Source organism: Plectropomus leopardus, chromosome 2, assembly GCF_008729295.1.
Source record: "Plectropomus leopardus isolate mb chromosome 2, YSFRI_Pleo_2.0, whole genome shotgun sequence".
NCBI lineage: Eukaryota > Metazoa > Chordata > Actinopteri > Perciformes > Serranidae > Plectropomus > Plectropomus leopardus.
Window position 1 is genome coordinate 22268976 of NC_056464.1, and position 15476 is coordinate 22284451.

Below are 15476 nucleotides of genomic sequence, written 5' to 3' on the forward strand. Positions count from 1 at the left end.
GAAAGCAAGTGAATGTGAATCCCAGCCACTGTGACTGGCCATTTTAGCAGCAGATCATAAAGATGAAAGCAACTTCATGCGCCTCAGCATCCTCTGGTGAATACGACAATTACAGTAGTTTGGCAGAAGGCAGTCGGGAGGGAGCCGTGCTGAGAGAAGAGTCTTTGTTTGGCTGTGGCCTGTCATATGGTCCGTTTGTTTCTGTCTAGGACTATTCTCTGAATCTACCTCTGGTGTAAACACAAGCCAGCTCCACAATTATTCATAATTCAGGAGACATCTTCAGCAAACAAGTGGCAAATGATAATTGGCCACACCGATGCCCTATTTACTTCATCAATGATCTCATTTTCTAAGTAATTTAAGTTTATTGCACACAGTGACGTTTACCAAAAAAATTAAATATTTATTTGTTTTCATCTTTTTTTCTTTTCTTTTTTTTTTTAATTTCCAATACATTTGCAAGTTAAAGTCGACATTGAACAGGTTGTGAATATCAGGTGGATGTGACCAGTCCATTCATTATGTGTTACTCTTAAACCTCTCCCTCTTAATTAGGCACAACCATTCTGTTGTCACTAGTTCCCCCACCCTTCCTCCCTCCACCAAAGGAAATAAAATATCAAAATCAAACATCTCAGGATATAAAATGAATCAAAACATACTGTACACATTCACACACAAAATCTGGAATGAAAATTGGCTCCCTGTGGGATGACGCTGGCAACCAGCCAATTCCACAAAACAGTCATTTTGTTTCGTCTTAAATCACTGTTGCGGTTTGTGCCTTATTGCCTTACAATTGGCTGTGGAGAGGATAAGAAAAGAAACTGTTAACACATAATTGTCCTCAGTTTGTGACCCCCCCCCCCCCCAAAAAAAAAAATCTTTTATAAATCACTAAAATACAACAAAAGTGTGTCAGTCTCAACCAGTCACACAGAACTGGTAGCTCTTTTCTTCTGCAGTCCTTTCACTCCATCTGTTCCCTCCTTCGCCCCTACTTTTTCATTGATGACTTGAGTTGGTTATTTTACAAAAGTGGTCATAGAAAATAAATACAAATATTTTCCAGAATGTAATTTTATATGACCCAGATGTCACATCTTTGTCAGTATTGTGTATAGTCCCCTGCCACTGCAGTCTCTTCTTTCTTCCATGTTGATTCTCATTCTTTAATAATGTCCTCCTCCCCTCACTTTTTCTTCAGCACTTCAGCAGAGTTCACTGTTGCAGTTACCATAGTGATCATGGTGTAAATAAATAAATAAATACATAAAAACAAATAAATACATAAATATCTCCTCCCTTTTGAATAAATACTTGTTTGTCAGACAGTTTGCCTTGGCATAGTTTAACCCTACCTACTTAATGCTGATACTCTGAAAACAGTCACAGATCAAAATAAAGGTTCTCATTTATAATTTGGGAGAGAGAAATAAAATCCTCCCTTCAGACTTAATGGCAATTTTGGTGACTTGATATCTTTCTTTACTCTTTCTCTTATAATCGCCAGAGCTTTCACAATGAAGTCCGAAAACCCTTGCAAAAGATTGTAAAAAGACCCCAAAAAAACTCAAAAGTTTGACACTGGGATTTTTCTTCCAAAGAGATAAAGAGGTGGCGCTCTGTCTATAAGGAATACACAGTGCTGGCTCTGAGTGCCAGAGGGTGAGAAGAGGAGGCAGAGAAGAAGGAGGAAGGAGTTTAAATGTCTATCTGCAGAGGAGAAGCTGTGCTAGGACCCTTCCTCTTCAGGGTTTCCTGGAGCATAGTAGCCTGCCAGTTGCCTGAAACGTGGTCCCCAGTCGCTGAGGTAGGAGAAATCCTGCTCCGAGGTGGTGGACAGCGTGTGGATGGAGCTTAGCGAAAGCGCTGGTGAACTAGTGCCCTCGAAGGCATACGTCTGGAAGGAGTCGTACGGCGGCACCGACAGGTCAGCGTCAGCCTGCTCCACCTTCTTTCGGATGTAGCCTTTGAATAAGGAGAAGTCTGCCGCTGCCGCTGCTGCAGCCCCCTCTGCACCACCACCCACACCCACACGGTTGGCCTGTATCCACTGCGGCAGAGAGCGGATGTCAGGGCCAGAGTCACAGCTCTTGGCCTCTGGGAAGTCATAGAGGTTCCTCAGGGCACTCATGTCGTATGCTTGAGTGTCCTGCTCCCCTCCGCCCTCGTCATTGTACTTAATGACGTTATCCCTCATGTCCTCCTCATCCTCAGCCATCCTCTGGCCCTTCCTGTGGCGTTTCAGGGTCAGGATCAGCAAGACAAGGACTGACAGAGAGAGAAAGAGAGAGACAAAGATTGTAATTTCACACTAATGGGCAAATATGTGCAGGTTGAACACGTTATCAAAGAAAATCTTGATATCAAGTGCAGGACAGTGTTGTTGGCAATTCAGTGGTTTGCATGGTACAGTAGTTAAAGCAGCAGGCAGCTCTGCAGCAGTGCAGCAGCAACAACGCAGTCAGTGTGAACACTGCAAGCGGCAAGCTACAGCAGTTTGGTGAAGTTGCTGTCACATGCTGCTCAAGTATGCAGCTTTACCCAGGCGCAGTGCTTTGGCACAACATGACATAAAGGTTAGAAAGATCTTTTTTCAGATCAACCTGAATGTTAGGAAGAGAAAAAAATAAGGAGAATGACAGATTCCCATTTAAGGGGTTTTATAAACTGTCATTAAAGGAAGTGCTTAGAAATCTGTGGCCTTTCCTCGCTTGCTGCACAGTAGAATTGGTTTAAAAGGCTGATTTTAAAGAGCTCCCATACAAAAATGGAATTCATCTCACTAAGAATACTGACATACAAATCCCAGATTCAGAGCATTCAGTACTCAAGATAACAAGTGCACTAAAGAAAATAAGTGCACTAAATGTGTACATGGTGTATATGGCTTCACATCAAACATGCAATATGCATGATGGATATGCAAGTACCCTTAATGCTAAAGTTTCTCCCATTGTAACTTTAATTTCACCTCTCAGGGCAAAGGCACAGCAGGGAAGGATAATATATTATCAAGTTTTACATTTGAAATGCATGAGCATTGATTTTTCACAATCCTGATTGCCTTGCCCAGAAATATGATTCAAAAGGCCTAATGTATACCAATCTTTATATCAATACTCATCCAAATCGAGCGAAACAAAGACTTTGTGGTTCCATCACTGCTTACAACCAGAGGCAAACACCTCCAAAGAGAACGAAATGCCTCATAAAATAAAGTCTGGATTAAAGAAGGGTAAGCAATTGAGATGCACCACGTTATAGACTAATGAGACGAGAGGAAAACAAAGGCTGTATGCTGCGATAAATCAATGAGGCTTTAATTTCGGCTTAGTTATTTTAATTACTGCCTACATTTGTGATTAGACAAGTCTCACTTGGCTCAGACACCCACCCCCTGACTCCATCCGCCCTCCTCGGGGCTGCACCCTTCCTATGAAACTACATTTGTTTCAGACTTACAGCAACATCAAATGTCATTTTCAGCCATGATAAAATCATATTACATGCAGTTAGGAATGAATTGCGCACACTGGGGAGTATGAGAAAGATAATGAACAATGCAATTTACAATATGAATAAATGGCAATCGACACCCGTTTTGATCAACTAAATTATGCGCGAAGAAGGATGTGGACAGGGATTTATATACAGTATGTGGTAAATACTCATGACACAAAATAATAAACAGATCATATTATCATAATATTTGTCTATAAAATGATGCAGGGATTAATTTATTACATAAATGGAATGATTGGAAACAGCTAAACCAGTGTGTGAATTCAAAACAGCTAGTAATAACTCAGTCCATTAATTCCCTTATATATAATAGATTACTAATCAAAATAAATGTGATTCATGTGACACAGAATGTGTTTATTCCTGCACTTCACAATATCAACTGAATTACTGAAAGCTATGAGTGGTCTTTTAGTAATTGTCATACATGCTAAGAAAAATAATAATAGTGATAAAATTAGGCTTAACAGATAGGAACTGTGCCCATTTTCAAAACTGATACATTATTTCTATGGTCCAAAAATAGTAGACCTGAACAACTCTCTGCCAAACACAAGTGCTAAAACTCAAATTTGTGATTTTCTTCAAGTATAAAGTTTAGAGCTTCTCCACAGACAATAAATTGAGAAAGATGTTACGGATGACACTGGCAGCCCCAGGACAGAATGTTTCGAGAACTTTTTGATACTGTAGAATAAAGCTCATTTAGATAGAAAAAAAGACACACAAGCTCTTTAATTTAAAAAAATCAGTCTAATTGTCTATGCAGCAGCTCCAACACATTCTCACTCTCTCACTCAACTCCTAAGTGTAACACAACAAAGGTGTGTAAGCAGCAGCAGACAATGACCCTGATGAAGACCTGTCTTTTCAATCTACATTGCCACGTAAAATAAAGGTATTACATTTTTGCACAAACCCTACACATTTTTGCATTGTTTTTTAAGGAGGCTTGCATTTTATATTTTTTGATTGAGAGTATACCTCACCCATGTAATGAGCCCTTCACAAGGTGTTAAAAACATTCTCACTCTCACTCGTAGAATACCGATGCATGGTCAGTGGCTTTACATGACATCATATGATGCGCTAAGTACCCCTTATGCGTCAGTTTTGGACATTTGGGAAGGCATGTGAATTTATGCTCGTTACATGCATTATGTCTTTAAAAATATATATTTTCAAAGGAATGATAGTTTCTGCTCATTTATTGCACACAGTCCCTTTTCAAAACAAATTCACAACTTAGGTGAAAAACTTAGTTTTAGGTTCAGTAGGCAAAAATGTATGTGGTTAGGTTTAGATAAAAACATTGTTTGGCTTAAAATAAGTACAGTTGTTCCTAATGTAATGTGACATCAGGTGATGTATGTCAGTAGCATAGTATTCTACATTTTCTTACTCTTTATACTACAGTAGAGTTGTCTGAAGTGTCAAAAAATGCCACTGCCTGATGCATCTCAAACTGCTGCTAAAGTGTGCCATGGTGCATTGGTGTCTGACACCGAGGTCCACCGACTACGCGTCAGTATTTGAGTGGGCAGTAGGACTGCATCAGTTCCAAACTTTATACTTGATGACATCACAGGTTTGAGGCTTCCTTCTCTGGTTTCTGGCTTTGAGAGAGATTAGCTCACATTCAGAAATAGTCACTTAAGTTTCCTAGATGATGGGAATAACATAATTGAATTCTTATTTAGGTGGTGTTTCCTTTAATAATTGTCTTTCTGTAACAACAAAGCAAAACAAATCTGAAGAGATGAAAACATTTGTCCTTAATTACTAAGTTTTCCTGTAGCCAGTCAGCTATGGACTGTGTTACTGTGCAACACTGGAGAGAATTCCTTTTCCCTCCCTTTTAGCAGGTACAATGAGCAGCTACTCTAAAGGAATGCCAGTGAAGGGACATTTAGATAGATCATTAACCAGTAGGCACCATGCGTCTTCTGGAACAGATAGCCTGTTGCCTTAAACAAATGCCTACAAGCTCACAGAGATAAAAAGACTATCAATTATAATGGGGCCTGTGCTGTCCCAGACAGCACAGATTGTTTGATGCTCTGAAGCCACCAGAACACCCATCCATACATTGTGAAAATGAGATATGCCCACATTGTTTCACAATCTAACTAGAATAATGTCGTGACTTTATGTGCTGTGTAATATCACACATGTTAAAGCACATATTGGTAAGCATGGGGGGAAAAAAGCCCAGGGACAAATGCTTCCTTTCTAAGTGACCTTGAAAGTCAGGATGAGACTATGAAAAACAATTCACCTTTTCTGCTTTTGTCTTCTTCCGCTACACTTTCTTTTCTTGTGAGCAAACTGCAAAAAAAAAACCCATTGATTTCAAGCATATAATCTGTACAAATGACTTGTTGCTGCTCCTAGTAATTGTCTTCATTTGGTGTAAATGGCCTAAAAAATAACTTTGGGAGTGAAAACGCCCCGTGTGTTCCCTGCCTAAAGAGCTGTGCCAGCCTAAAGAGCCTTGCTGATCTTGAATGGGGATTTTATGCAGTATCTCTGACTGATAATGTACATTCGTTCTCCTCTTGCATTGTTTGCCGGGCTCCATTGGGAGAGCGGTGTCTGTAACCATTGTGTTTATTCTTCCCCTCCATGAATGGGGCGAATTAATTGCCACTGGGTTGAGGAAACAGTCATGGTTTGTGGTAAATTGCAGCGCGCACTGCCATGCATACTAAACGAGCCCTAAGACAATTACTCTAAATTCACACTAATGAGGAGAGTAATAGGAAACTTGATGCTATGAACTCCCTCATACGTGCAGATCAGCTTCTTCTTCAGTAAATGGCATTTAAGGAGTGACAGTGTGCGGCAGTTCAGTGTGACGCAAAGATAACCTCACTTCTGAAAAACCCTTCCTCACTGATAACGTGAGTGTCACTGTCTCTTGGGTACACAGATGCTTAAACTGTAAGATATTGGAAAGCTATTTATTCTGTCGGAGATTAGCATGCCTCAGGCAATATTACAACACCACGTACAGAGCTAACCTTAGTAGGAAGCATATGTACCTGTGTATTGCTGCCTCCTATACATAAAAAGCCGGTCCCCATGCGTACAGATGTCGCGATAAGCGTTCCTGACAAGACAGTTAATTTACCCTTGGGCTGTGCTGGTTGCCCCCACCCAGGAGTTCATCACAAGCAGATGGGAGGTAATTGGAATGGATGCATGCAGATGCTGCAACGCAGTGGAATGGATTCATCACATCAGGCCTATAAATGAACTGATGGAGGGACTGTTTGTTTGTAAGGTAATTAGGCAAAAATTTGTTTTCATTTTTCTCATCATCCAACAATTGATGTAATAGAGGTGGTCCAGCCTCTGGAGAGAGGGAGTGTTGGCTGGCTGGGAAGGTAGGTAGACGCTGTGTGTGTGTGTGTGTGTGTGTGTGTGTGTGTGTGTGTGTGTGAAGATGAGGAGGAGCGTGCAGTAATGCTGTATCGAGAGAACCGTTGCATTGCAGTTAATAGGTGAGGAGTGATTTGTCTAAGTGTGTCGATGTGTGCTTAGCATGCACGAGCAGGCACACACTCACTGTGTGTGAAAGCGGGAGGAGGAAAGATGTTGGGCAATGTGCAGTCGATAAGATTGCTGCCACATTCCTCGCTCCCGTCTATTATTCACACCATACGATAGCTGTGAAAACACTGCTCATCCCCCCTGATCCCAGACCCTGCAGCCCTGAGATTGTAATGTCCACATGATGACTGGCAGAAGCCAGACACTGCGACTCAGCCTGTCCTTCAGTGCTTTGATTAGATATGTACAGTCCATTTTCTACCAATCATTTCAGTCACTCAGAGTGGCATGGACTGACACTACTGGTGTCAACACTGGATCATTTTATTAGTGGAATCAAAGCGGCATGGGTGGGTAGTAAAGCATCGCAAGCACATGAGGAAAAAAATGTAGGTTTGTCTTTTTTTTAAGGAACAAGTACTCCTTGTGTTCATTTTTCAAACTTAACTTCTACCCTTAACTTGGCATGGCCATACTTTTCACACTAAAATCTAAGAGACAACAGTTACATGATGGAGTGTTTGCTATACTCGAACCTCTGCAAGCGTTTAGCTTTTTGGAATTGTGGTCGCCTGTATTATTCTTTTTCCATCAAATAAATAACAACAAATAAACAAACTTAAATAATAGGCCTGCATAAAAGGGAATAAACTTATTCCTGACATTCTTTGGTGACATTTCTTTTCTTTTGCTTTTGTAAACATCTTCTAATTTTTCACTCAGATATGTGTATAAATGGTTTGTCAGTTATTTGTACAGAGCGTCTTCATGGCAAACACAAAGACGGCGTTGTATATGGTCAATACGTCGGCATCAGTGCAGGCTCACTGTTGGAGGGTTTTATAACCCACTTAAACTCTTCACTAATTGGTTTGGGATAGCACTTAAAGTGGTGGACCCTCCACATGAACGCAGAAACTGAGTGGAAGTGGGTAGGAAGAAAGTGTAAGGGTTGGTTTGGGAAAAGTAGTAGCCAGGAATGGTCTGAAAACAAAATAAGTCAAGCAATTTTCCTCTGGACCAGACCATTGCACCACCCAGAACTTGGAACTTCTTTTTTTCCTCCTTTCCACTATATATTCAACAGCATCATCAAGTCGGGTTTTGACATGCATTACAAACGAATCACCAGTACTGTTTATAGGAGATAATAATCCCAAATGTCATACAGAAAACCACCTCCACCACTACTACTTCATCATTGCCATCTCACACAGGACAAAGTGTCAAGGTTACTATACAGGGGCAACACATATTGATAAAGTGTAACAGCTAACTCACCCATGGTGTTAACTATAAACTAACACAAAAATGACAATAAGAAGCATAAACCACAAACACAGACACATTCTTAACACTGACAAAAAATGACATTTGTATCACGGAACAACAAATTAACTGCAAACTACAGAGTAATCAGTTTGGGACTGGCCATGATGAGAAGTGTGGGCGGTGCTTCAAAATCAACTAAGACACACATTCACCTGCATCTCAACACATTTACATGTCTCAAAGCTAACAAGTGTGAAGAAAATTAACCTGTACCTCACCAACATAGGTTTTATAATGCATGACACAGGTAAACTCAATGAACGCCAACATGGTATATTAACTGTTGAAATAAATCACCTGCATGATCTGTCCACGTTACTCTCTCCTCCTTTTCATGTGGTGCAGACTGTTGATACTGTAATAACTGCTTGTTGGAAACGTGTTGCAGTATTAGCTTGAGTACTTTTCTTCTTATTGTCTCTGACCTTCCCTGCTTCACCTTTAATTTTTAGCTCCTTTATTCATCTAATTTGTATTTGCATTGTAATAACTCCGCTCCACCTGTCTTGATTTCATTTATTTCTGGTTGACCTCTGACATCACATGATGGACAGATCCACTTTAAGGGGTGTGGGGAGGTGCCAAAGGCAGATGCATACGGCAGGTACTACTGGCACATAAGAACCAAACTTTTGCATTAGTGCCCTCTGTTGTCTGTCAGTACAGATAATTTAAATGGTGCTGTTATAAAAATAAAAAAGTGATTCTGTGATTATCCTGAACGTCCAGATGGCCTGGTGGTAGCTGACTGGTAAGGGTGCTACAGATCTTTCACTGCACCTGGTGTTCTGCTGCTTCGCCTGTGCCCAAGGTATGCTCTGCGCTCCAAGAGCATGGTGAAATTAATTACTGTAAAGTAGATAGCCTGTATTCCAATAGTGCTCTGAATAAATTGTCCAGCTTCAAGAAACAAACAAACAAAAATAAAACAATTTTTGGTGGCAGATGTTTTGATTGTGGCAGGCTACCACAAATAAATGAATGTGTGGGGAATCCCTGATTTTATTTATCATGTGTAATGTTAATCTTTGATGAAGGTAAGAGGGGTAGAGAAGAGGAGATGGACACTGCTCACATCTCACATGCATAGGCTATTCTTATTTGTTTGATTAGCCTACATCCATCCATCCATCCATCCATCCATCCATCCATCCATCCATCCATTTTCTTCTGCTTATCTGGGGCCGGGTCACGGTGGCAAGAGTTGGAGCAGAACATTCCAGATGTCCCTCTCCCCAACGCTTTCCAGCTTGTCCTGGGGGACCCCAAGGCATTCCCAGGCCAGATGAGATGTGTTATCCCTCCAGCGTGTTCTGTGTCTGCCCCGGGGCCTCCTAAGCAGTAGGACGTGCCCGGAACACTTCCAACGGGAGGCGCCCAGGAGGCATCCTAATCAGATGCCTGAACCACCTTCACTGGCCTACATGCTCTACTTTATTAAAGTTTAATCAACAAGTGCTGTTTTTTCATTATTTTGCACTGTCCTGCAAACCCTAAAACATGTTAATCAGAATAAGAATTAAGAAATACTTTGTTAATACTCACGGGGAAACTGTAGTTTGTTACAGTCTACAAAACAGAAAGTAACTTGTACTTTGAGTAATTTTTAACCAGATACTTTTTTTTTTAATACTTTTACTTGAGTCAGTTTCACAAATGGTAATTTTTACTTTTGAGTCATTTGTACTTTTACATGATTATAGATTTTCAGTAGTCTATACCCATCACTGCTAAATGATAAGAAACACGAAAAACACCAAAATTCTTAAAAGAACTCTGTATGATATTCTCAGTATATCTGTGATTCAGAGGATGCCTCTCAACACGGGGGTGGTCATGCCAATGGTTAGCAGCTAACAGTGCCAAAGATTGGAGGGTGGGCGCTATATGCATTTGCACTGCCACCGTCCCAGTATCACACGTAACCGGTATATGAGACGAACAGCAACTACTGAGGATGAGAAATGAAAGTCAACTTGGAAGTGCTTAAGACTGAAATTCTTTGATCAGTCTCTCAAGGCTTGCTCCAAAACAGAGTATCCCCTGATACCCCCATATTAAAATGCCCACCTTACAGCAGAAATAAACAGCCTGGTGCAGGAAAGTTTTGGTCTCTATAGCTATTTGCACCATTAATGAAATCTGTACAAGAAATCATTATATACCTAACTTCATTTTGTTTAAGCCAAGGTTATGTATATTAAGGGGTGGGACAGCGTAAGTGACAGGCTGTCTACATGATAGACATCGCTACAGTAAGATCTATCCCTCGCTCCTCCACAGCCCCACCCTCTTGGCCAAATTTGGACACTTCAGGTTCCAAAAAACAAGATGGAAATGGGTGAAATGTCAAACAAGAGACTTCAAAACAGTAGTCCACAAACCACTGGGTGATGCCATGATGGTTATGTCCATTATTTATACAGTTTTTGGTATGAGTGCAGTGCAGAGCAACAGCAATTAGCTCGCCAGTAGGATACACATACCAGACTCAGAGGCACTAAAATGTTTGTGCAGCAAGACCATCTACCACAACAAAAAACAGAAGCTCAGATCACAACACATACAAAAGGAGCATGAATATCCATAGTGCCCCTTTTGAATATCACCACAGTATCATCCAAATCACCAAGGCTGGATTTTAAAAAAAACCAAAAACAATCCTACAACCACATATTTTTTCTCTGCACAGTATCTAACTTTCCGAAAGTTTAAAGGCCAGAGAATTGTTTTCAACTCCAACAGCCTTTCAGGGGATGTCATCTAGCCCAGAACACCAAAACCAAGATACACTGCAAAAACGGTATTTTTTTATAGCCAGCAGAGGTTGCCTCAGATTTGTACATAACATTTTTGTTGAGGCTTTTAAAGCCACGATGAATAAATGATGCTCTGCTTTTGAAGTTCACTCCAGTAGATGGTTTGGTAAATGGAGACCAAGTTTTAACAACTCTCATTAGAAAAGCTCTTTAAAAGAAATAGATAGCAATGTTAGTCACAGTTAACGCTGCCTGGTGTCACGTCATCCATCATTCACTGCCTGCACGATGGGAAACGTGTATAGGCGAGAGCGGGGGAGACAAAACACCATGACAGCGTTGTCGTTTTTTTTGTCACTGAGGAGTGGGATGCTGAGACGTACGGCAGGGGGAGAACGAGAAGCCAACTCATAAAATTTTCAGATATGACAATACTAAACCTCTTCGGGCTCTGAGAGGGTGAGTGTGTGCATGCATGTGTATGTTAGTGTGTAGCTGTGCATGTGTATTAAAATCAGAATGTCTGGAAAGCCTTGTCTATTTAAAGCCCTCTGCTCCAGAGGTACACAAGTGCTGATGCAGCTCTTTTGCCTGTTTGCTCTCTCTAACCCCCCACCACTTCACTCCTATTCATTCCATCTCTGTCTGTGTTCCAAGGATCAAAGTGGCTTGATATCATTCATGAACTCAGGCATCCTCTTTGCTCCTGTTTAAACAAAGGATTTCTCCTCAGAAATGCAGCAACAAAATGTCCAACAGGGAAGCCGTTCATGAAAGAGATGAAAAATTGATCTTGTTTTCATGTCATTCGACTTAGTTTTTCTGCCACTGCATGTGCAATTTTATTCGTGAAATATAGATAACTTCTAAAAGTGTTCAATCCATTAAAAGACACATGCTTGGTTGCATGATTGTATGAGTAGCAGACATGATGTCTTTATGTGCAGCCCTCAGTCTTGCCTTAGTAAGGGTTTCCTTCACATTCATTTATTTGTGGTGGGCTGCCATAATTAAACCATCTGCTGCCACAAATAGATTTTCTAGCACTATTGAAACATATATACTGTACCGTGTACATAGGTACTGCAATGCAATTTTGGAGTGCCAAGCATACTATTGTCACTGAAGAAGCAGTAGAATACCAGGCACAGTGAAAATGAAACTAAACCTTTCATTGTGCTGGGTCTCAACATTTGCTTTCACACACTCTACACTCTGCTTCTCCTCTTATCCATCGTTCTGATCAGCTTTGACCGGATCAACTGAAAAATGATCCATGCCATGACTTAAATTGCTGCTGAGGGATAAAAATACCCAACACGTTCTCATCCCAAGTCTCACATATTGCTGCTACCATGTCTACATATAACCTTCTAGGTATTATTTTGCATCTGCTCTTTTTGTTCCGGAATGCCACTACCTTGATGTCAACAGAAGCACGAAGTAGGATTATGCTGCACGTGGTTATGTTTGGGCAACAAAAGCACATGGCAACCAATTGATTATTATGATTTAGAGAGAAAGGGCACAAGTGTAGAAAACAAACATCACTTTCAGACATGAAGCAAACACCAGACTCCCGCATGAAAGTCCGGGGCTGGATCCATACAGCCAAGTCTATAGGGACCTTCATGCTCCTTATACATTCTTACCGGCAGCGTTTCAAGCTGACACTGTCCAGCAGTGTATCCCGCTGCTGGCAGGTGCTGCCAGTGGCGTAAAATAACACTGAACTGTTCTTTGCCAATGCTGTCAAGTGGCGTAAGCTGCGGATACGGCACTTGTTGTTTTTTTGTTCGTCTGGATCTTATGCCCAAAGCATTGCAAAAGTGGCAATATTTGACAACTTCGGAACAAGAATGGGCTGAAATAATTCATGATGAGTTTGGCCTGTGCTGTGTTCACAGCCCTGCGAAATCCTCTGAATTTAGAGATGAGGCACACACATACACACACGTTATCAGCTACAGCCATGCACAGATTCTGATTCTGTCGAAAGCACTGCTTAGTAAAATTGAACATAATGCTTGTAGTGGTCCTGCTGGAGTAGTTGAACCAAGCAATGACCCTAGGAAAGTACTACTAATGAACTGCGCTTATCCTTCGGTCTAACCATCCATCATGCATCCATACATTTACAGTATCTCCCTGTACATCCATACATTTATCTGCTACTACATCCATGAGTACATCCATCTGCTTACCTATGAGGATAAGCATGCAGACCAGTAGTGCTATAAGTGCCCCAGGACTGAGAGCAGCACTCATTACATAGGCTGTGGCATTGCAGGACTGGATGGCACCCTCTGTGAAAAGGGGAAAGAAAGCATTTACTGTACAGCTTTAACACCAGTTATGAGTCATTTCAGTGGACAAGGATTAAGCACTGTTTAATCAACAGAAAAAAACTGCTTTTAATTATGCATATATTATATATTCACCACGTTGAGGGCGATTTGTCTGCAGATTTGTCTGCTTTGGTTTATTTTTCACAAGCTGATAATAACTGTTTGCTGACCAAAACCAATGGCATATACAGTAGATGACCTCATGAGCACTGCTGATGCAGAAGGTGACAGTGATGTTAATGTTTATAATAGCGCAGTTCCGACAGTAGCTCTCACCTGTGTCGCAGCCGCAGACATGAATGGTCAGTGTGCCTGTGGAGCTGAGGGAGGGAGGCCCGCTGTCAACCACCAGGATGGGCAGGAAGTACACATTCTGCTCATGGCGGTTAAAGCCTGACCGCTGGGTCCGGATGCCAGCTGTGTTGTCTGGGTGGGCGGTGTGAGTGTGTTGGAAAAGGGCAGGATGGGGGTCAGAGAGACAAGGTAAAGCAGAGAATTACACATGAGAAACTTAATATTTGAAGAACAAAACCACTTTAGTCTGCTCTCTGATGTCTGTTTTTTTAGCAGGCTGCAGTGGGATTGATGAAACTCCATCCAGTGAGTGCTTTCATTACAGTTCTTTTTTTATGTCTCCTTTGAACTCAACACTGCACTGAGCAAAGCACAAAGAAACGGGAGTGTTGATCATGCAGGCCTATTTGACATTACTAAAATGTCAGGACAAATCATAGTTTTCAAGACTTGACACTTGGCAATGTAAGATGTTTGCTATTTGATTCAAAATAAAATGAAAATAACTTTTTGAAGAAATGGTCTAGTGAACAGAAAAAGTCAGAAAAACACCAGTCTCGTTATGCATAGTCTGAATATATCATCTGCTATAATAAATGGTTCAAGGACTCCAGAAAAGAGGTGTTGGGATTGTAGCTTTAACTGAATGATTTCACCGGGAAAGAGAACTGCTTTTGTTCTAAAAATGTATGCTATCACATTGGGGTTTTTGTTGTTGTTGTTGTTTTTTTCAAGCAAACAAAAACAGTAGAGAAAATGAGTGAGAGAGCTACTATTTGAAATTAAACTTCACCGGTGTGCATATATGAGCTCTCTCCCGGAGACATGGATAAATGTAACGCAGAATACGGGAGGAGGCTTTGACAAATAGACTCAGAGAAGCTTGGCGGGTAGACTTGTGGATACCAAGCAATCCATCTCCCAGAACATATATCACAGTTATCCATGTCGCCCTAGAGCTCCTCTGGCACATGTAGCACAATCTTCATATTACTGTTTATGTACGGGAATGTTACGCCCCTGAATTTGTCCTTTTGACTTTTACACAGCATTCTCCTCCACAGCTGTCTGCTTTAGAAAAAGATTCTCTTTGAGACATATGAAGATAATAGACTGAGGCATCTTGTGTAACTTTGAAACAAAACAAACTTTAAAACTTGTTTATGCAGCTCTGTAAAATCGTACTTATCCACCTTATTCCAAACCCCCATGACACTCTGCACGAATTATGGGCGCTACTTCCAATCCGGGACTGGGGTTGTCCAATAGTAACGGTATGCTAATGGTATGCTAATGATATGCTAATACTCTTTCCTTGAGCAATTGGGAAATAAAACATGAGACACACACTGCCTGTTAGACGTCAAATGGGATAATGTGATCAAATATCTGCCATTTCTAAAACTGTAGTCTAAAAGCATTGGTTTTGTACATTTTTAACCAAGTCCCTTAGGGATTAGCTTGCATGCTGTTACCATTAAATTTAACATTTGCAAATTCCAAGTACATATAACTTACAGTTTTGCATGTATTTGGTGATTTGGTCTAGATCAATTTATTTTTAAATTTAATTTCCTATATGCACACATTTTTATGGTAATTCACCCAACAACTGTTGGGATAAGTGGTGGTGTCTATGTGATACACAGGTTTGGCC

The 15476-nt window shown here is 40.9% G+C and overlaps 1 protein-coding gene across 1 annotated transcript in view; it reads right to left on the reverse strand.

Moving 5' to 3' along the window:
* Window positions 1-958: 958 nt before the first annotated feature.
* Window positions 959-15476, reverse strand: part of LOC121949377 (cadherin-22-like) — a 93701-nt gene continuing 79183 nt past the window's right edge. Inside the window, exons 10-12 of the mRNA XM_042495051.1 lie at window positions 13802-13951; window positions 13382-13483; window positions 959-2277 (exon numbers count right to left, since the gene is read on the reverse strand). Coding sequence (XP_042350985.1) covers window positions 1739-2277; window positions 13382-13483; window positions 13802-13951 — 791 coding nt within the window. The 3' untranslated portion in view covers window positions 959-1738. The remainder of the gene's footprint in view (window positions 2278-13381; window positions 13484-13801; window positions 13952-15476) is intronic.